The 22835-nt window shown below is 36.3% G+C and overlaps 1 protein-coding gene across 1 annotated transcript; it reads left to right on the top strand.

The window, feature by feature from the left end:
• Window positions 1–17758: 17758 nt before the first annotated feature.
• LOC141608509 (uncharacterized) lies at window positions 17759–22624 on the top strand. Its single transcript, XM_074427855.1, has 12 exons — window positions 17759–17985; window positions 19220–20037; window positions 20130–20170; window positions 20265–20333; window positions 20467–20567; window positions 20706–20784; window positions 20903–21001; window positions 21090–21158; window positions 21258–21307; window positions 21462–21543; window positions 21912–22006; window positions 22302–22624. The coding sequence occupies exons 1-12, from the start codon at window positions 17759–17761 to the stop codon at window positions 22444–22446; spliced, it is 1875 nt and encodes a 624-aa protein (XP_074283956.1). The 3' UTR covers window positions 22447–22624.
• The last annotated feature ends 211 nt before the right edge of the window (window positions 22625–22835 follow it).

Genomic DNA, 22835 nt, shown 5'->3' with positions numbered 1-22835 from the left:
TCCCTAACTAATGTGTTGAAGTTAGGGTAATTGGTATGCGACTCGTCGTTCAACACCAACCTGGCCTTGAAATATTCGCTTATGTGCCTATAATTGACTACATGTCGGCTAACCTCAGGATTCAAATCGTGATTATGTACCAAATCACAAGTACAGATTACAAATTTCCCTTTGTCGTGATTTAATTTCCCAAATACATACATTTTACATGGTGTTACACACGAGCTTTTCTTCGTCGTATTGCCCCTCGAACACATAAACCTAATCTTGTTCATCATGTGGAATCGTGGTTCTTTATCCCCAACTCCGTTTCGACGCCCCCCCTGCTCCTTGAAGGGAGCCAAAAGTTGGCTACTACGAACATGAAGTTCAAACCCCGTCTTATAAGCGTAAGTATATGAAAGCAAAGAACTGTTCACTGATTCAAATTCCGCACCAATCGTAGGCTCAATAGCTGGTTGATTGTCTTCATTGCCTTCGAACAACATGTCTTGCATGCCGTAACAATTCAGTGGCATTTGTTTCATTCTCGTCAATGACTTCGTTTTCTCCCTCCTCCTCGATATACAAAGCATTTAAATCAAAACTATTCGACATTTTTAAATGATGAAGGTTGTTTTGAGAAGATGAAGGTGATGGAGTTGATGAACTTAGAGTTTCTTTGTGTTGAACTACTTTATTTGTGGAAGTTGAAAGGTTAATCTCAATTTACTTTTAATTATTTTTATTTTTTTCTCATATTTTATTTTTAATTATTTTTAATTTTAAAAATAAAACCTACTATTTACGGTGGGTGGAAGTTGGAAGGTTTTCTCCCTAATTTTCTTTTAATTATTTTTAATTTCTTACTCATATTTTATTTTTAATTATTTATAATTTTAAAAATAAAACCTAATATTTACGGTGGAAGTTGGAAGGTTTTCTTCCTAATTTTCTTTTAATTAGTTTGATGAAAAATTCCTGCCTAATTCTCCCGCCAACCTAATCCTACCATTATCCACACTCCCTATAAATCCCTATGATTTAGTCATATAGGACTTTTTTTTTTTCAACTACAAAATCTTTCAAATATTAAGATTATGGGTGTCTTGCCGTCACCATATTGCGATCCCTCATTTGTAACAACCCTAGAAAGCTATGACAAGTTGCTCAGTAGAAATCCGAATTTCTTAATTGGGGAGGAGTTCATGGAAAGGGTGATGATCAATCGTCAGAAATTTATTGATCTTGCAGGCGCTAGGTTGGGTTTTTACCTGGTTGTGACACTTACCGGTCGTTCCTAGGCCAAGAAGGCCTCTTACAAGGAAAATGACATCTAAATTGTCTACCGGGTCGTATCCAACTTACTTGAGCGACAATTGTCGTACTTGACATTCAAGCTATTCTTGATTATTATGAGATTGATGATCGCGACATAGAAGGTGAATGGAGGAACTATTGGGAGATGGAGAGGGATTATATCATTAGAATCGGCATAATTCCAAGTCACCTATGGTGCTTTCTTGTGTAAAATGTGTAATTGAATGAAATATTATTCAAGAATTGTTATGGTTACTAGCGTTTGTTTTAGTTAATTTAAATTCAATTTATCGTACTTGAACAATTTAGATTAAATATATCTTACATACATGTAACGGGATAATTTACGTAAGATAAAAAAATCGATAATTCCTATTTACGTAAAATAAAAAAATCGATAATTTCTATTTACATAAAATAAAAAAATCGATTAAAGAATTTTAAAGGACACAATTTCATTGTATTGGAATATTGAAGGACAAAATGTCATTTCCTAAAAATATTTATTTAAAAAATTCTCCCAACTCCTTCAACAAAATTTATTAATTTTAATTTATTAAGTAAAATAAAATCGTGGCGGTTGAAAGGCCACATGTTGTTTCATTATCTCATCTATAAATACACTTTCACTAAATGCAAACCCTAGTTTCTCAACCAACAATTTACCATTCTTCATTTCTGTTTTCCTCTTCTCCTTCTCTTAAAACCCTAAGCTCAACAACCCTAAATCTTTAAACACCAAACTTCTTCTTTCATATAATGGATAAGAACATTCGCCTAACATTGATACACATGGAGAGGAACAAATACTATATCCGCCGCTTAGACGATTTAGAGACGAAGATCCACGACTACCTTGATAAGATTCGGGAGATGGGTATTAGCCATGACGTCTTGTCGGAGATGGAGCAGATGAGGTTGCATGCGATTATGAATCGCTATACAAGACCTCCAAAAATAAAGGAGAATAGGAGCATTCTCATGGAAGAGAATGACTCCCTTGAAAAAGTTATTGCTAAATTTTTTTCAAATTAATTTAGTATGTATGTATGTATGTTTGGATGTTGTACCCAAATCCACATTTTTTCCTCCTATTTGGGTATTCATCTCGGTTTGTTAGTTTTTTTATTTGTAAAATATTTAAATTATTATATAAAATGTGGACTTCTAGTATTTTCCATTTATGTACTTTATTCAATTCCATCTCTTTTACTTGTTTAGTTGAACAGTTAAAATTGATTTGACAAAACACAACACAAAAAGAATAATGAACTGAACAATTGGGAGATTTGACATAATACCAACCAAAAAAAGTAATAAAAAATGAACAATTCAAATTTGATTTGACATAACACAACTTGAAATGACTATTGTAACTTGAAATGACTATTGTTGTTGCGTGTGTAAGAAAATCCGGCGGCATGCATAAAGTCTTCAATTCTGAGAAACGATTTGACTTCCAAATCAAATCAAGTCACAACTTTTAATAAAAAAAAAAAAAAAAAAAAAAAAAGATTTTAAAACCCTAACTACTACCTTTTCCCATTATAAAAGGCAAAACACATTCATCTCAAAATTATCTTTCAAAGACACAAACCCTAATCTTTTTTTATCCATACTCCTCCATTATCAATCAAGGTATTTGTTCTTTTATCTTCAATTATTGTTTGGGTTTTTTGTTTTTTCGTAATTGATTTTATTGAATAAATCCCAAACCCAAATCGATTTTTTTAACTATCTATTTAACTGATTGTGCGGTTGTTGCTTCTTAATTTAATTTAATTGTTTCAGATGGATAGACAGTTTGTTGCTTTCTTATTTCAATACACAATGGATCGCAGAAACGTTTCACGCTCATTGCGAGAGATTGACGTTCGATTGGAAACCCTAATCACGAGGCGTCTCATGTACGAGACATGACCATAACAAGAGGGATGCATGACGTACAAGCAAATATGGATAATATGATAAGCATATTAAGGGCAAATCGCGAACCAGCGCTAATAGAAATTAGCAAAATTGAAAGGGAGATTGTTCAACTTGAATCTCTTGGATTTTAATTAATTTTAGTTAATATTTCGTATTTTGTAAGGATTATTGTTAGTATGGTTTGTATTATATTTTATGAATCTATGAAGATCCTTTTTATTTACCCAGATGCAAGTGTCTTTAGTTGCAAAATTAACAATGAAATTTATACAAAAAAAAAAAAAAGAGAATTAAACGACAAAATGTAAACGAAAATAGATTATTATTAACATAAACTTTAAAAAAAAAAGTACAATATTAAGCCTAGTCCTTATTAATCAAGGACTTTAAAATGTTAATATCATCCTCTAATTCTTTCCTAAGTTTGCAACATTTTTCATGTGTACCCAACACGGATTTGACGAAATCATCCGCTTCCTTCTCCATTTCCTTCATGCCTTTTGCATAACAATCGCTGCGAATTTTAATCGCCCCGACCACCATCTTCATCACTCTAAACTCCTGTTCATGGAGCATGGCAACCTGTTCTTCTAAACCCGATTCTGATTCAATAGCAATATTGTGAAGTCCTTCCATTTGAAATTTCTGAGGTTTTAGAGAGAAGATAAAGAGAGATAAAGTGAATGAGTAAGGAAAGGTTAGGTAGAAATGGATACTTCTTTTAACTCACCCGTATTTATAACAAGGATGGTGACCTTTGGTTCATGAATTAAATTAAATAAATTAAATTAGATTAAATTAAGTGGTTCATGAATAAATTCAATTAAACTATGAATAATACGCCTCAGTTGGAAACCCTAATCACCAGAGTGTCTCATGTACGAGACGGATCCTTTGGTTTGTATTATATTTTATAAAACTATGAAGATCCTTTTTTATTACCCACATGCATGTCTCTTGATTTGCAAAATTAACAATCAAATTTATACTAAAAAAACAAATAGTAGAGAATTAAACGACAAAATGTAAGAACGAAAATAGATTATTATTATTAAGATAAACTTAAAAAAGGTACAATATTAAGCCTAATCCTTATTAAGTAAGGATCTTAAAATCTTAATATCATCTTCAAATTCTTCCCTAAGTTTGCAACATTTTTCATAAGTACCCAACACGGATTTGATGAAACCATCCGTTTCCTTCTCCATTTCCTTTATGCCATTTGCATAACAATCGTTGCGAATTTTAATCGCCCCGACCACCATCTTCATCGCCCTCAACTCCTGTTCACGGAGACAGCAAACTTGTTCTTCCAAAAAACTCATAGATTCAATCATAAGATCGTTAAGGCCTGCAATTTCGATTTGCCATTTCAAAAATCGAGTTTTTAGAGAGAAAATAAAGAGAGATAAAGTGAATGAGTAAGAAAAGGTTAGGGAGAAAGGTGATTCTTCTTTTAACTCCCCTCGTATTTATAACAAGGATGGTGACCTTTGGTGAACCATAACATGAATAAATTAAATTAAATTAAACTAAATAAAATTAAATTAATAAAATGTGGTGGTTCATTAATAAATGCAATGAAAATTAAAGAAACACATCGGAATACTAAAAGACAAAATTTTCTAAGATTATAATTACAATATTAAGGAAAATAAAGATTACAATATTAAGGAAAACTAAATTAATAAAAACTAAAACTAAAACTAAATTAAAGGTTACAATATTAAGGAAAAAAATAAAACTAATTTCTAAGATAAAGAAGGCAAAATAGCCTCTAAGGCCCCGATCTCCCTCTCCAAGTCCTTCCTGAAATCGTATGTCCTCTGATAGTCACGTAAGAAGGATTGTATGAGGGACTCGAGTGATTTGTCGAAATCTTTGATACCTCTTTCATGCCAACGGTTGCGGCGTTCCATAAGGGATTTCATCCTCGAAACATGCTCCAACTCGTCACATGAGCTCATCCACCAAAGCTTGTTTACCTCCGATTGATCTATTAACAACATCAACGGCCGCGTTTTCCATCTTCACGTATACAAATATAAGGATTAAATTAGAATTAAGAATATTAAAGGTATTATTGAGAGAAGAGAGAGAGAAGTTGAACAAATAGAGAAAGAGATGAAAATAAGTACTATTGAGAGAAGTTAGAGAGAGACTTTGATTATGTTTTAGTTGATATGATAACAAAAAAAAAATGATTATAAAGGTTGTAATATTTACCAATCCGTGGCTTTATTTGTGATTGGTCACTTATAGGATCAACGGCCACGATTTAATGTGGAATATCATCAAATATTTTAATTACAACTGAACGGTCACGATTAACTATTAAGTACCATCACTTTTTAAGTTGTTTTAACACTAGATTGTCCTTTTCCCGCCAAAATATTCGTACAATCCTATTGATCATACGTTGCAACGATTAGTCGATAGCAACGTACGATCTCATCTTAAGTCTTAGAAACTTGTTAAAATTAGTCCTACACTGTTGATCGGAATAATTAACTAATTATAGCAACATACGATTGATAACAACTTAACTTAGGTCTTACGTCCCGAGACATAGGTATCTACACCCGTATTGATCGTACATTGCTATGATTAGTCAATAGCAACATACGATTGATAACTGTAACACCCCCTCATACCAAGGTACCTTACCAGGACTACCCAAGCATGAAAGGCTGTTACCAACTCGGTTGCCCGAGGTTAGTATATATCAAAAGCAACAGTCCAAACACATTTATTGATGTACGTAATTATAAAAGTTACATAGTCTCCAAAATCTAACAAACGAATTATCCAAATGGCAACAACTACAATAACAATAACTAAGGCTCATGATGGTGTCATCTAATCCAGCGTGGTGACTCTCCCATGACTGCCCCAAGCTCAATAAATGTATCACTGTCAATCTGCTCACCATCCCCGAATGGATCACCGCAGTTTTACAAAACAACAACACGGGGTCGAGTACTACACAATCAATATAAGACAACAAACAATACAACCGGTGATCATCGATCTCACACAAGAACCGACTACACACCGAAGTGTGTAGCCCCCAGATTACCCATCGCAACAGGTAATCCTCGCCGCGATGGGTGACCGCAGCCCATCCCCACCTAGTCCGGCTCATCAATGAGCGACTAACAATCCCTGTCCCTTAATGTGCACATCCCCTCCCGTGACGGGTTCCACGGAGGGCGACGAGGTGTGAAGCCACTCCCGCAAGTGACTCCACCACAATCACATATACCACAGTGACATCCAAGATTGTGTCACAACACCACAGCCGTCACAACACAACCACATCACCACAACACCCATCCTCCGATGATCAGCAGATAACAACAATTATGAAACAAACACAATCTTAATCAATTAACAGTACTGAGTAGGGAAACCCTACCTTTTCGCAATCCGCTTACGCTGCAATCAACCATACAAATGCATAATAAATACCACATCGTCACCTACAACAACAATTACATGATTCCAATCACTAACTGCAAAACCCCATTTCCCCCAATTCATGATCAAAGACAAACCCTAAATATCAATCATTGAATATAAGGATGGGGACTTACCGAAGATGAATCAAAGGAAAGAATACAATTGCTATGATCACCCAAAGGAGAGATTCAGAGATGATTAGAGCGTCGTAGGATGTTTTAGGTTTTGTAAATTGTAAATAGAAACTGTTTATCGTAATATATAACGCCCTAACCATTCCCAAATAAAAATGCAGAAATAATACTCGACGGACCGGGTACTCGGTCGAGTATAGAGCATACTCGGCCGAGTATCCTCTACTCGGTCGAGTATTCCTCATACTCGGCCGAGTATTCCTCGGCAGAAGCCAAACAGAATACACTTTTAACATTACTCGGCCGAGTAGGCACTACTCGGTCGAGTACTTAACTTATAAAAATCCGTAGTGTTACAATCTTCCCCCCTTAAAAAGAACTTCGTCCCGAAGTTCACACTCTACTATAAAACAAAGCACAACACTACGCCACAAGACTATACCAACCACATATAACAACACCAAGGAACTATACAAGTCACCACAAAATCATTATCCCGACTCAAAGCAAAACAACAAACAAAGCGAAACACGACCGCGAAGTTCCAACCCAACCTATAAAACATGGACACTTAACACCAACTCCACAAACCACTCTTCCTTCCACAACATGGCTCACGATATCGTCTCGACTATAGCATAGGCTCTCAATACTGACTCCATAACATTACCCAATAACCACAATATAATGTTGCCAACCTTATATTACTTCCATAACACTCAATAGCACTCAATCCACAAAAGAAGATCAATCATCAAAACGGAATGTTACATTCTACCACTCTTAAAAGGAACTTCGTCCTCGAAGTTTACTCACGTTCATCCACATCATCATCCAGCTGCCAAAACTCTCGAACTCGTAAATATCATCATCCACTTTTATCAACACTATCAAAAATTCTCACACTCCTAAACACCGAACTACTACAAGCATAGCCATGGCCTTTTAACACTATCAACCACTATATGTACCCATCCATTCCTTATGCTACACCAACACTCTACGTCCAATAATATTACGACATGCACAACCCTCAAACGCTCTTTGCCGCATCCTACTCCTCTTAAGACACATGTTACGTCCTCGTAACTCACTAATACTAGATCTTTAGCTATACCTCTCATTATTTTCATCACCACCACATGTGAAAGATACCCACTTATAATCTAACACTTACTATATCCAAGGCTCTCTTACTTAAACAGTTCTCATACCTCAACTCATTCTGCACTCCATCTAACCAATACCACAAAATCCTGATCATAACAAACACTCTAACTCTTCCACATTACCGCAACACGACATACCTCTCTATATAAACTATATAAAACTCTTATCGCCAAAAGCATAACTCACGATCCACACTTGTTACGTACACTCACACTAGATCCTCAAGTTCCTTTCTTTCATTACCGCAAGACTCATACATAACTTAACACGACACTAATTACCCAACACCCTACTCTCACTGTCTCAACAAAGGATTATGAACCACCTGCATATATCAGATCATTACCACACATGTTCTACGAATCACTTGCTATTACCATGTCTACCAAAGCCTCATCTAGAACAAGATCAAAATTACTGTAACAACCTATCACAACTATGTTCTCATCAACAGAATATCACTATACCATGACAACAATGAAAACATATACAACTCTCTTTCATATCATACTCTACCCTCATTCCCAAACTGAAACTGGTAAGACACATCAACAAACAAAACAACAGTCTACATGTTTAACCAAAACTCACAAGAAACAACAGCAACAAAACAACAATCACGTGCATAATCGGTCCAGTACTTTCGAAACTCAAATCGTAACCACCTCGTATACTCCACCACAACCGGTGACGGCATCGCAACACCGCCACCAACAGCCGCACCGCAGCGCGAAAATGCCCGCATCACAACACGAAGTACCGTGCCCGGATCACCACCCGAGGCACAACAACCACATCGATAAACATTACACCCACATATAATTTCCACAAACACTGACTCAGTATAACTCTCCGGACAAGAAAACTTACTCAAAACTGCTTTACTCGATCATAACACAACATTTTATACGGAATAAACATACAAGAATCTCATGCCTGTCATCCATACCTTTTCACGGAATAAACATGTATCATCAATACACATACGATTTTAACTATCCATGCCAGATCAACCGAATTATTACCTTTTGAACCTCATTCCATTAGATTGTCGTACCCAACATCTATCACAACCATTCATATAACAACTTAAAGACTATCACACCCTACCGCTTCTCGTGAGGTCAGAACCTCACACAAACATTTATACACATCATAGACCCATAATCACATCCAACTAGTCAATCCTGATCACGTAAGTTACCACTTGACAAAGAATATATCTTATCCAGACTTAACTCAGGTGCCCTTCATAACATATCTTCGTTTACACACAATTATCACCACCCGGCGAACGTAGCCATATTATCTGTACCCAACTACCAACGAATACCTCATATATCCATACCAAACATTAATCACCTTCACAAAATCAACCTCATTAGAACAACTAACTTCCCCAAAATAACATCATCCTCAGCCACTAGTGACAATACTATGACACCAACATTTTTCATGTGACTACTCTCTTACTATCACTTCTTAATATAACAATCCTTTTCCTCCCTTTGGTTCTCATCCCAAACAACAAACATCAAATATATCAACAAAAATTACCTCAACACTATTTCCAATTCCATCCGTAATTGTATCGTCACCCGACTCACCACCAAAATCTCATATCGTGCAAATTCTTTACCCAACTTTTGCTTTCTTTAATTCCTCGAAACTCATGATTATCATGTTGTCCTGGAACTTCTATATAACTGTAAACTCAAATCCTCATGATAGTATCATACATCTCTACGATTCCTTACTTTTATATCACATATCCTCAGTGAACATGTTCCTAGTTTTACTCCCCTTATTCTTTTTTTACCCCCGACAAACTCCCTTAATAATTCAACTCTTCATTATTTCTATCTAACTCTCTAGTGCTCCGGTTACCTTCACATTGCTCCAAACTCAAATCCCATTATTTTATGTCGATATCGTCTCACTCTTTCTTACCATGGGTCTTCTCTCATTATACTATAACTCCCAATTGTCACTAATCTATCCATAAAATCAACGTTTAAAGTTCAAACAATTGCATCTCCCTTTTTACATCACTAGGAAACCAAAATTCATCTCATACCGTTAGTTGCCCAAAGAATTACTCACTAGGCTCACATCGTGAAAATTCCAAATTCCCAAACTTGGTCACTATCTACAAATCCACGTCGCGACATAACTCTATCTAAGTTCACTATATACCCCTCTTCTCCATCCCTCTAAAGCAACCTTTCATTACATATATCCTTAAGCAACACAATGCTAACCGTCTCCCTCTATAAGTCCTTACACATCCCGAATGTCACATTTACTTTTATACTACTCAATACACGACTATATCACTCATCGTATCTCACAAAACATGCTCTTTACCTCGATTAGCTCATCATTCTTCCCTTTTCTTTTTCCACTATCCTTCACAACCACATTAACACATGTCTTCCTTACCCAACACATGTCCCTCATAAGCCATCATTCTCCATGTCATACCTTCCGGTAACTTACGTATCAAGACCGTCTCACATATAAAAGAATGCGTTAAGACTCAAAACATACATGTGTATATACCCTACAACTCAAAACAATGAAAAACATAGCCACCGGCTCAAAACAAAAGTAAAAACATAGCCACCGACTCAAAACAAAAGTAAGAACATAGCCACCGACTCAAAACAAAAGTAAGAACATAGCCACCGACTCAAAGTGGCCGCCCAACGAGTACATAACATACTATATTACTAGGTCGAGTACAAGGTACTCGGTCGAGTAACTATATTACTAGGTCGAGTTTTCGACTCCAGAAGCAACTCAATTGCCGCAGAAGGATTACTCGGTCGAGTATTGGGAATACTCGGCCGAGTAGACCTTACTCGGTCGAGTATAAGACTACTCGGCCGAGTCCACGACTCCAGACGCTAAACAGTATTATCACAGAGAGATTACTCGGCCGAATATGGAATACTCGGTCGAGTATAAAAGACACTCGGCCGAGTAGGGACTACTCGGTCGAGTATAGGCGCAGTTCTCAGCACCGTCCAGTTTTCGTAAAACAGTCATATCTCACTCGTTACTTGGTCATTCTGGGCGTGTGACCTATCGTTAGAATCGTAAAAGGACAAGCTATCACCTCAACTTGGAATCACAGCAATATCATTTCTAGAACTCGACTTATGACAGTTTTAAGACAACCCTTCCGTAATCGGTTTTCATACAAATCAAATTGTCTCAACCAAAACAATTTGAACATGCATAAGGCAACAACAACAACTTAATACTTCAAGAAACCAGTACATAGAGGCACTTTTATCATACTTACATTAAAATTAAACACGACATTCACATATATAGACGCATGACCTTAATCACATGCTTCTACCAACAATCAAGCATTAAAATCTTCATGTTCACATGCACATGTACCACTACCATACTTCATGTTCAACATTGTATTAAACAGGTAACATGATCACATTCTTCATGCTCAATATCAACCAGATACAATTTCACCATTCACCTTTCATAATTTACCATGTGCCAACACTTAACATGCCAACATATTCATGCTCAAAGTTTAACATCAACAATCCTCGATGCGTCTTTCAACAACTATCACATTCCACTTCTTTCATCATTTCATCCAACCATGCACAAGATTCAAACTATAGATATCAAACCCACATGACTCAAACATACAACAGTTTTCCCCCCATGTGACCGGCTTGAGATCGTAAGGGCCTTAATGCGACTTCGGGACGTCTCCCAAGTCTTTGCGGCAGCTCCAAACAACTCTCCCCGGGTTCATTTTATTTAGACTCCCTAAGTTCATTGAGTTCATTAGTTTTAGGTGCCGGAATCGTCGGCTCTGATACCACTTTGTAACACCCCCTCATACCAAGGTACCTTACCAGGACTACCCAAGCATGAAAGGCTGTTACCAACTCGGTTGCCCGAGGTTAGTATATATCAAAAGCAACAGTCCAAACACATTTATTGATGTACGTAATTATAAAAGTTACATAGTCTCCAAAATCTAACAAACGAATTATCCAAATGGCAACAACTACAATAACAATAACTAAGGCTCATGATGGTGTCATCTAATCCAGCGTGGTGACTCTCCCATGACTGCCCCAAGCTCAATAAATGTATCACCTGTCACAATCTGCTCACCATCCCCGAATGGATCACCGCAGGTTTTACAAAACAACAACACGGGGTCAGTACTACACAATCAATATAAGACAACAAACAATACAACCAGTTGATCATCGATCTCACAAGAACCGACTACACACCGAAGTGTGTAGCCCGCCAGATTACCCATCGCAACAGGTAATCCTCGCCGCCGATGGGTGACCGACCCATCCCCACCTAGTCCAGCTCATCAATGAGCGACTAACAATCCCCGTCCCTTAATGTGCACATCCCCTCCCGTGACGGGTTCCACGGAGGGCGACTAGGGTGTGAAGCCACTCCCGCAAGTGACTCCACCACAATCACATATACCACAAAGATCACATTTGTCCACAACACCACAGCCGTCACACAACACAACCACATCACCACAACACCCATCCTCCGATGATCAGCAGATAACAACAATTATGAAACAAACACAATCTTAATCAATTAACAGTACTGAGTAGGGAAACCCTACCTTTTCGCAATCCGCTTACGCTGCAATCAACCATACAAATGCATAATAAATACCACATCGTCACCTACAACAACAATTACATGATTCCAATCACTAACTGCAAAACCCCATTTCCCCCAATTCATGATCAAAGACAAACCCTAAATATCAATCATTGAATATAAGGATGGGGACTTACCGAAGATGAATCAAAGGAAAGAATACAATTGCTATGATCACCCAAAGGAGAGATTCAGAGATGATTAGAGCGTCGTAGGATGTTTTAGGTTTTGTAAATTGTAAATAGAAACTGTTTATCGTAATATATAACGCCCTAACCATTCCCAAATAAAACTGCAGAAATAATACTCGACGGACCGGGTACTCGGTCGAGTATAGAGCATACTCGGCCGAGTATCCTCTACTCGGTCGAGTATTCCTCATACTCGGCCGAGTATTCCTCGGCAGAAGCCAAACAGAATACACTTTTAACATTACTCGGCCGAGTAGGCACTACTCGGTCGAGTACTTAACTTATAAAAATCCGTAGTGTTACAATAACAACTTAACTTAGGTCTTACGTCCCGAGACATAGGTATCTACACCCGTATTGATCGTACATTGCTATGATTAGTCAATAGCAACATACGATTGATAACAACTTAACTTAAGTCTTACGTCCCGAGACATAGGTATCTACACCCGTATTGATCGTACATTGCTATGATTAGTCAATAGCAACGTACGATCTATAACATTTTAAACATAGGCATCTAAACCCGTATTGATCGTACATTGATATAATTAGTCAATAGCAATGTACGATGTATAACATCTTAAACTACAAGACATAGGTATCTAAACTCGTATTGATTGTATATTGCTATGATTAGTCAATAGCAACGTTCGATCGATAACATCTTCAACCATAATACATAGGACCATAATACATTGGTATCTAAACTCGTATTGATCGTATATTGCTATGATTACTCAATAGCAATGCACGATCGATAACATCTTAAACCATAAGACATAGGTATCTTAATCAAGTCTTGCGTTCTAATCATATATAAACTCATATTGATCAAACGTTAAGTCTTAACCTTAGGTCTTAAATTTACGTCTTAACCTTACGTATTACACATACGATCGTACATATGGCTAAAAACCCTAAAACCACAAATAAACCCTATAAACCCAAAACTCCTAAAAAACCTAGAAACCCTAAACCCCAAATAAACCCTAAACCCCAAATAAACCCTAAACCCCATATAAACCCTAAACCCCAAATAAACCCTAAAATTTTATTTTAACCAAACCATGATGGACTAAAATTTGGATGATTATCAACGCGACAAGCTATGTAGAACATTTGTATTATATTTCTATTTTAATATTTTCACTTAATAAACAAAATAAATTAAGTAACAGTAAAACCATTCATTTCTTAACTGTTGTTTTTTAAACACAACAAAAATAAAAACTTATATTTTAATATCAATTTAACTGTTGTTTTTTATTTCATAACAAATAAAAACTTATATTTTAATATCAATTTAACGATTGTTTTAATATTTTAATATTTTAAAACTTGTTTTTTATATTCATTTATTATATTAATATGTTACTTTATTAATGTAACTGTATATTTATATTATGTGTTCAATAATAAAATTTATATTTTAATATTTTAACTTAATAAAACTAAGATTTAAAAATATGTTTCGGCATTAATATGTTACTTTAGTCTACGAATTACATAAAATATTTACTTTCAATTATTTAAAAACATGTAAATAAATTAAGATATATATTATTTACTATTATTTTTAATAATATAATTGGTCATTAATAATTTTAATCTACTTGCCTTTTCGAATTCTGTAAAATAAATTAAGATGCATAGGGAAGACAAACGTTAATAATTCAATTTTATGGAGAATAGTAAGAGTTACACTTTTTTTTTTTTTTTTTTTTTTAATTCCATTTTATCGAGTATGATAACAAATCGCCCTTTTTGGTTTATATTTTTTAATTTTAATTTATAAGGACAATTAAATTAAAAGAAAGGTAATATGAAAAGAAAATTACTTTCATTAATATTAAAAGCGACGTACAAAGGGGAAAAAAAACAACAAACAGAATTTTAAAACTAAACCTAATGACTACAACCAACACAAGAATCAAATCTAAGTTTCTTAGAATTGAGCCTTCTTGGACGAGTCCTCCCGAACCTCTTCTTGGACATCTTTGAAGGGAGGATGTCGGGGGTTTTTGTGCATGGCGAGTTCCCCATAGCTTTACCGGAGTTCTTCGGCTTAGGAGGGGTTGCTATAACATCAATCACCTCCACTACTTCGTCCTCCTCTACCTCCTCCACCCTAACAATGGAGGAATCAACTTTAGGGGTAGCTAACATCTCTATCCCATCGTCAATTTTCTTCCAATACATTTTGTCGAGTTCAAATTTACCCCAATTAAGCATATTAAATTCCTCCTCAAATAAATCGACAAGGAAAGTATTTCCATGGTAACCTGGACTAGCTCTCGTTAAAGCATTTTGGACATTTGTAGGACCAACTTGTTTGATTATTTCTCTCATGAACAATCTCGTGCACACAATGTCTCTTGCATGGGCTTTCCTCTCTTCCGACATTTTTGTTATTTCACTTTAGGATAGTTAAATTAATTTAGTAGGGAAGATGTAGTTTGGATGAATTAAAATTTGGAGGGAATGACTATATTTATAATACAATATTTCCCTCCAAAAAAAAACAATCAATGCAGCGTTTACCGCCAAATGCAAGTTAGGTGGGGAAAACCCTAACGGCCTTTCATCTTCTTAATCATTACAAAATAAAAATAACAACTTATAGATTATCAACAAATAATTCGTAGCACGAGTTGGTAAGATACATCATTTTCTAACCAGACGTCTAAGGTTCGAACCTTGTTGCGGTATGTTTTTTATTAACAAGTTTTTTTTGTGTACTTTATGTAAAAAAAAGTATTTAAATAAAAATAGTTGTACCATAAATAATTATGTCAAACAAATTTATATTATTAACATTTTTTTAAGAATTTTTTATTAAATAATTATGTCCAATAGTTTTTTTTAAAGAAAATTAAAAAATAAATTTTTAATTTTTTTTTTTATTTAACTCACTAATTTCATACTTAATATTTTGAAATTAAACAAAGAAAATTTAATGTAAAAAAAGTGCCTTATAAAATGCAAAAACAATTTATCAATAATAATAATAAAAAAAATAAAACCTTGAAATACAGAACGCAAATATATTCAATAATAAATTAAAACGAAAAATACATATAAAAAATAATCAGCGAAAATAATTATAAAAAATATATTGTATAAATATAACGTATTAATATCGTATATGCAAAACGTACAAATATAACGTATTAATTAATGTATCCGCCTCAGTATAAATATACGGTATACAAATGCATACATAAATATTGAAATACACAAAAATATTAATAATAAATAACAGTTAAATATAAATTAGGAGAGAAGTTTTTTTTAATTAATAAAATATATGGCAAAACCGAGGACATTAATTAGGGAGGGTAATTAATGAAGGAATCAAGGGATTAATTAGATAAAATCAGATTCTTTGAGTTGGACAAGTGGCGCGTTTTCATTGGTGGTGTATGAGAGCCCTCATACACCTGGTGTAACTCTACCCTTTTCGCATTGGGAGTATGTATCCAAGATTCTTGGAAATCGGAAAGCATAATAGTTTTTGTCATTAAATAGTAATCACAAAATCTTGAAGACGGCGATATCCGTCACAAGCTTGTGACGGATACCATTTCCTCTTACAAAATACCTATGAGAGGTGAGTGGGGAAGTACATGGGGGGTGCCCCACCTTGTCCCATCTCCCTTTTTGTGAGAGGTCTTCAGCTTGTGACGAGATTAGCCCGTCACAAACAAGACGCTTTAAATAGTAATTACGTTCAAAATTAAAAAGCTAACTAAAAAGTTAGCTTAAACCTGAAAAATTAGCTGAAAAATGAAAAGCTAATTAATAAGGTAATTGATTGTAAAAACGCAAAAGTGGTAATTAAATCCATAACGTTGTTCAATTGTGAAATTAGGCTCTATAAGTTTCATTTGTAGCAATCAAGCCCCTTAAGTTTCACCGAATGTGAAATTCAACCACATTTCTTTAAATTTCACAATAATTAAAATAAAAAATTATTTTATATTAGTATTATACAATTTATTAAATACTAAAAATTTCAATTGTACCTTTATGAATCTCTACATAATTTATTATTCATCGTAGAACATTTTTACATACGTCTTTGATAAATTGTTTATAATTTATATAGTGTTATTCATGTATGTATAAAAATTGTCTAAATACAATAAAACTCAAAAAAAAAACTCTCAAATTTTAATATAAATATAAAATTCTACACTAATAAAAAAAACTTGTTTTATATTTGATAAATTGGATTATAAAACCGTTTTATGATAAGAATTTGGTGAAAATTTATCAATTGGGGTTGAATTTCACCTTTGGTGAAAATTAAGGGGCTTGATTGATACAAATGAAACTTATAGCTGGAAAGGTAGCTGAATATTGATAAAATGACGTAGAAAGATATAATAATTATTTAATATAGATTATAGGGGTAGTAAGGTCCTGTTCTTTCTGGCTTTTTAGAGCTAAACTGAACTGAAGTGAGCTGAAAATAAGTCAGAAAGAACAGGGCCTAAATAAAAAATTACTTATTTCATCTACCTGATTTCTATATCTCTAATTCTACCTTAGAAAGCATTTCATTTCAAGTAACTTATTTAGTCAAATAAGCTCTTTGCCAAACACATTCAAGGAAAGTAACTAAAATTTTAGCCAAATAAACTACTTTAATCAAATAAACTAACTAAAATATCGTGCCAAACAAGTCCTATCACATTAATTTAGTAATTCGCCCGTAACCTAAAATCCCAAGTCCGTTATATATGTGGTCAACCGAGCATCATAATTCAACCGTTACACTCCTCACACACTCCCACCAACTTACGAAACTTCGCACCTAAGAAATCTCTCTTTAGTTTCACCCGAGAGACGATCTCTGCCACCCCGGGTTTCGCTATGGACACTGTGGAGGAGGAGCTGGCGAAGAAAATTCAGGTGCTGGAAGACGGACAGGCGGAGCTTCGGGAGATGATGTACAAGTTCGTCAACTCCCGAGGATTTCCGCTGCCGAAATTAATTTCAGCGGCGGAGAATGAGTTTACGGAGAGGGAATACTTGAATGTATTGGAGTGTATGGGACAAGCTGTTCACATATATGACTTGGAGGGTCAAGTTTTTTATTGGTATGATGATTACCTATTTTGTTTGAGCGTATCTACATCAATTGTTTACCTTTTAATATTGATTACATTTTTAAAGAAAAATTGGATCACCCAAAAGAGGTTCGGAGGACTATTTGTGTATGATGTTATTGATTGACAAGTGAACAATAGGTTGTGTGAGATGTCAACCTAGGAGATAGAGTTACAAATCAACCCGACTTGAAAAGTCTGACCCAAGATCCCGAACTATAACATCTTAACTTGACCCGAAATCTGAATTGACCCGATGAACAGAAACTACTCAACCCGAAATGGCCGGCAAAACATGACTCTAACTATCTAATTGACCAAAAAAGACTTGAATGTTTAATCGAGACTAAACTATAAATAGCTAATAATATACTCCCTCCCATCCAAACCAAAGGTAACACTTGCTTTTTGGCACTATTCATGGTGGATGATAATCTTTGATATTATTCTTAATCTATAAGACAAAATATAGTCATATGAGATCTTGTTTAATTTATCGTCATGAAAGGTATAAGAATATCAATTTTTTATAATTTTCAATAATGTGTAACTAAAGATATTCATGTTACAAAACGTAACTCGGCAAGTGTGATAAAGCAACTGTTACCTTTGGTTTGGATGGGAGGGGTAAATAGCTAATAATCAAAGCGTATTGTTTTCTCTCTTAATCATTAATCTGAAAATGACTCGGCCCAAAATAACCCGACCATTTGACCCTATTATGACCCGATAGACCTAGGCCGGGCCGGGCAAGCAGGGGGTGGGCCGGGCTCTTCTGGTCAGACCGGCCAGGCCAGGGAGGAGGGGCGGGCTTGGCCGGGCCGGGCCGGGCTGGGACATGCTTGATCCGGGCCCTGGGCCTAAGGCGGGCTAGAGGTAGGCCGGGCTGGCGGGCCTAACATAACTTTTTTAAAATTTTCCCTAAAATAGACGGGCCAGGCCGAGCTGGGGAAAATGGAAACCCAGCCAGGACAGGGAGAAGGAGCGGGCCGGGCTGGCCAAGTACGGGCCGAGCGGGTTGTGTGGTGTGGCGGGCTGAGGGCGGGTCTGGCTTTGGCCGGGCCGAGCTGGCCCGTGCTGTTGGCCAGCTCTATGACCCGACCAACATACTCGAAAAAACACCCGAAACCCAAAATAACTTGAACTAATCCGAACTAACTTGATAATGTGGCATGCCTGAGCTGATCTGATCCGATTGACCCGTTTGCATATTAATCGTGCGCAGGAACCGTTCTGCTGAAAATCTTTATGGTTATACTGCTGCAGAAGCCATAGGCAGGGAGACATGTGGACTTCTCGTTTCAAATTACGATATGGCTTCGGCTAATGTTATCCGACAACGTTGTACTATGGGAGAAACATGGACGGGACAGTTCCCTGTCATGAACAAGAAGATGGGACGACATTTTACAGTTATCGCAACCAACACTCCTTTTTATGACGATGATGGTACTCTCATTGGGAGTATATGTGTCTCATGTGAATCAAAACCGTTTAAGGACGTTCAAGTCTCCATATCAGATCCTCAGGAAGAGGACATCTGTCAGGATTTTATCAGACCCCGGCGCAGAATGACGTCCAGACTTGGCCTTGATGCTGATCACCCTCAGCGAACTGCATTCGCTCCTAAAATAACACAGTCTCATGCAGACTCTATTGGTGAAGGTGATCAGAAGAAGCCTAGTATCCACAAGATGATAACTTCCAAAACCGAGGCTTGGATTTGTAAGACAGCAACGCGATGGTCGTCATGGAAAGGAACTGAACGCGAATCATCCAGACCTCAGAAGGGTCGATACAGTTGGCCATGGACGCAAAGTGAACAGGATTATTCTAATCAGGTACATTCTGCTGTTAAGTCAGAAATCACAACAAATAAGGCCTCCGGCTCCTGGTCGTTATTCAATGTTAACAGCAGTAGCAGTGCAAGTAGCTGTTCAAGTGGCAGCAGCAGTTGCACATATAAGTTAGATGATGAAACCGATTCCTTAAATTATGAAATCATGTGGGAAGATTTAACATTCGGAGAGCAGATTGGTCAAGGTATGCCAGCTGCCCATTTGTCAGCTAAGCTTAGAGATACAAATATACAATTATCAAAGTGCTTATCTTTGAATCTGTTTCTTTTATTGCAGGTTCCTGTGGAACTGTGTACCACAGGCTCTGGTATGGATCGGTATGTTTCTTTCGGCTTCTTTATGATGACTTCCTTTCATAGCTGATACTAGCTTTTATAAATCTTCTTTCTTTTATGTACTTTTCAACTGCAGGATGTCGCGATTAAAGTTTTTTCCAAGCAAGAATATTCGGAAGAAGTTATATCTTCTTTCAGACAAGAGGTAGCCACTTATGCATTTGAACTTGAGTTTGTCGTTGGTGCTGTTACGGTTTTTTCAATGTTGTTGCTTTACGCTTTCTGTTTAATGCAAATGGTGATGTCTGACATACTGTATGGTGTTGATTTTGTGTTAGGTGTCCCTTATGAAGCGACTTCGGCATCCTAATATTCTCTTATTCATGGGCGCGGTGACTTCACCTCAGCGTCTCTGCATAGTTACAGAGTTCCTTCCTCGGTTCATTTTTAACTTTCCTTTTCAAGAATTAATGATACATGATTCAGTTTCTTTTGCAAGGCAGTCTCTTAGGCATGTTTACATATAAAAGAGAGACAGTACTAATCTTGTTCATATCAATCTTCTGTTATTATGCAGGGGAAGCCTGTTCCGCCTGCTACAGAGAAGTAAATCCAAACTAGATTGGAGACGGCGAATTCATATGGCTTTAGACATTGTTGGTATTCTGGTGTCACTACTCTATTGCAGAAGCTATATCTAAGATTTGAATCTTTGACTATGATCTTCATTGATGTCAACGGCTCTCACTGCATTATCTTGCAAACATAACGCAGGCTCGAGGAATGAACTATCTTCATAACTGCAATCCACCTATTGTCCACCGCGACTTGAAGTCTTCTAATTTGCTTGTTGATAAGAATTGGAGTGTGAAGGTGTTATTTATATATTCCATTGTTGTTTATTTGCCATATCTTTCAAGTCGAGGTAGGAAATTACTACATTTCATCTGTCTTGTGGCAGGTTGCGGACTTTGGCCTTTCACGCGTAAAGCATGAGACGTATCTTACTACTAAGAGCGGGAAAGGAACAGTATGATTCAAATATTAGTATTTCTGTTGGATATGCTTTGACAATTTCTATCTGATTATTGGATATTTGAGTTAATGTTCCTTTTATTTTGGTTTGCAGCCTCAATGGATGGCTCCAGAGGTACTTCAAAACGAACGTTCAAATGAAAAGTATGTCTACAACCGTGTCACGGTGTTGTTTATCAAGGATTGTTCGGCTCTGCTGTTTTTATAATGTTTTTACTTGATGTTCATGACAATGCTGAAAACGTAACAGTAACGAATATGTTTCCGACTTTTGATAAATGATCTTGTACTTGTTTAGGTCTGATCTATACAGCTTCGGGGTTGTACTATGGGAACTCGCAACTCAAAAGGTTCCTTGGGAGAATCTAAATGCGATGCAGGTAGGATAACAAGCAGGGGCAGCTTATTTGTTTTAGTTATGGTGTAGCATTCTGTGTCGAACTAGCCGTCTAAGCAATATCTTTTCTGGTTGTAGCTTAGTTGTGAAATCCAGACTTTAGGTGTTGGCGTAAAGTTCCCGTGATTGCTGAATCATCGATCTTGAGTATGCTGTTACTCTTTCTGATTCAACCTCACTTAAAACTGCATAAAAACCCATTTATACCATCCTGAGTACAAACCTAGCCAACGTCTGTCCAAGACGCGGTCTCATAGTCAGTACTGAGGGATTGAGCATTTGGTTAGTTTGATGAAAAGAAATGAATTTCTCTAGCTTTTATATCTTAATGACTAGTACCGTTGCATGCAGGTGATAGGAGCTGTGGGTTTTATGAATCAGAGGTTAAATATACCAGATGACGTAGATCCAATGTGGGCCTCTATGATCGAGAGTTGCTGGCACAGGTTCTTTTTCTTTTGCTGTCTATATAATCTGATATTCTGATCCAACGGAAGCTCTTTGCAGTATTAATTTTGTGTCTTCCAAGCTCTCGAAAGTTTTCACTGCAAACTCTCATATCGGTCCAATAATTGCTGTTTTATCATCGACTCATTGTTAGTCGTCTCAGATTTTCCAGAAGTTGTGACTTGCCAGCTCTGTTGAGTGTTTTCATCTTTCTAACTGCGGTACTTGATAGTTCAATGGTCTATTAACCTTTTAGTGGAAATGACATCGATACATTGTTTAATTTGAATACAGTGAGCCTCAAAGCCGACCTACGTTTCAGGAATTGTTAGAGAAGCTGAAGAATATGCAGAAACAATATGCCATACAATCCCTAGCAGCCCGGGTCACTTCTACAGATCTTCCTCCTAAGCAAGTTTGGTCCCCTCTCGACCTATGAATCGTGGCTTGTCAGTATGATCGCTCCTAAACACTCTCAAAAGCCAAGTTAATAAAGGCCCTCTACGACTTGCGACACTCAAAAGCCGAGTAGATGAAGGCTTGTCATGCAGGAAGGATTGGGTCGATTGATACTACATTCATCCCATTTATGTTATGCCGATTCAACATTTTGTTGATGATTATTTGGATAGATAATATTTGAAAAAAATAAATGTATGTTTATATATTTGCGTATATCATTCCATTATTGTGATTTGTGAATTTTGTTCGTGATTTGTGAATTTTTTTCGCTTCAACTTTATTGTACACCAAGACTACTATTGCATTGAGGAAGAGTAAAAGGTGCGAGGATTACCCGATTCAGTTTGATGATTACTTCCACCTTTC

Source organism: Silene latifolia, chromosome 10 (assembly GCF_048544455.1).
Source record: "Silene latifolia isolate original U9 population chromosome 10, ASM4854445v1, whole genome shotgun sequence".
NCBI lineage: Eukaryota > Viridiplantae > Streptophyta > Magnoliopsida > Caryophyllales > Caryophyllaceae > Silene > Silene latifolia.
This window is presented reverse-complemented; position numbering and strand designations above follow the sequence as displayed.

Coding starts and splice junctions, on each gene's coding strand:
- LOC141608509 (XM_074427855.1), top strand. CDS start 17,759: ATGGACACTGTGGAGGAGGAGCTGGCGAAGAAAATTCAGGTGCTGGAA. Junction 20,171..20,264: donor ACAGGCTCTGGTATGGATCG/GTATGTTTCTTT, acceptor TTTCAACTGCAG/GATGTCGCGATTAAAGTTTT. Junction 20,785..20,902: donor TTCATATGGCTTTAGACATT/GTTGGTATTCTG, acceptor AACATAACGCAG/GCTCGAGGAATGAACTATCT.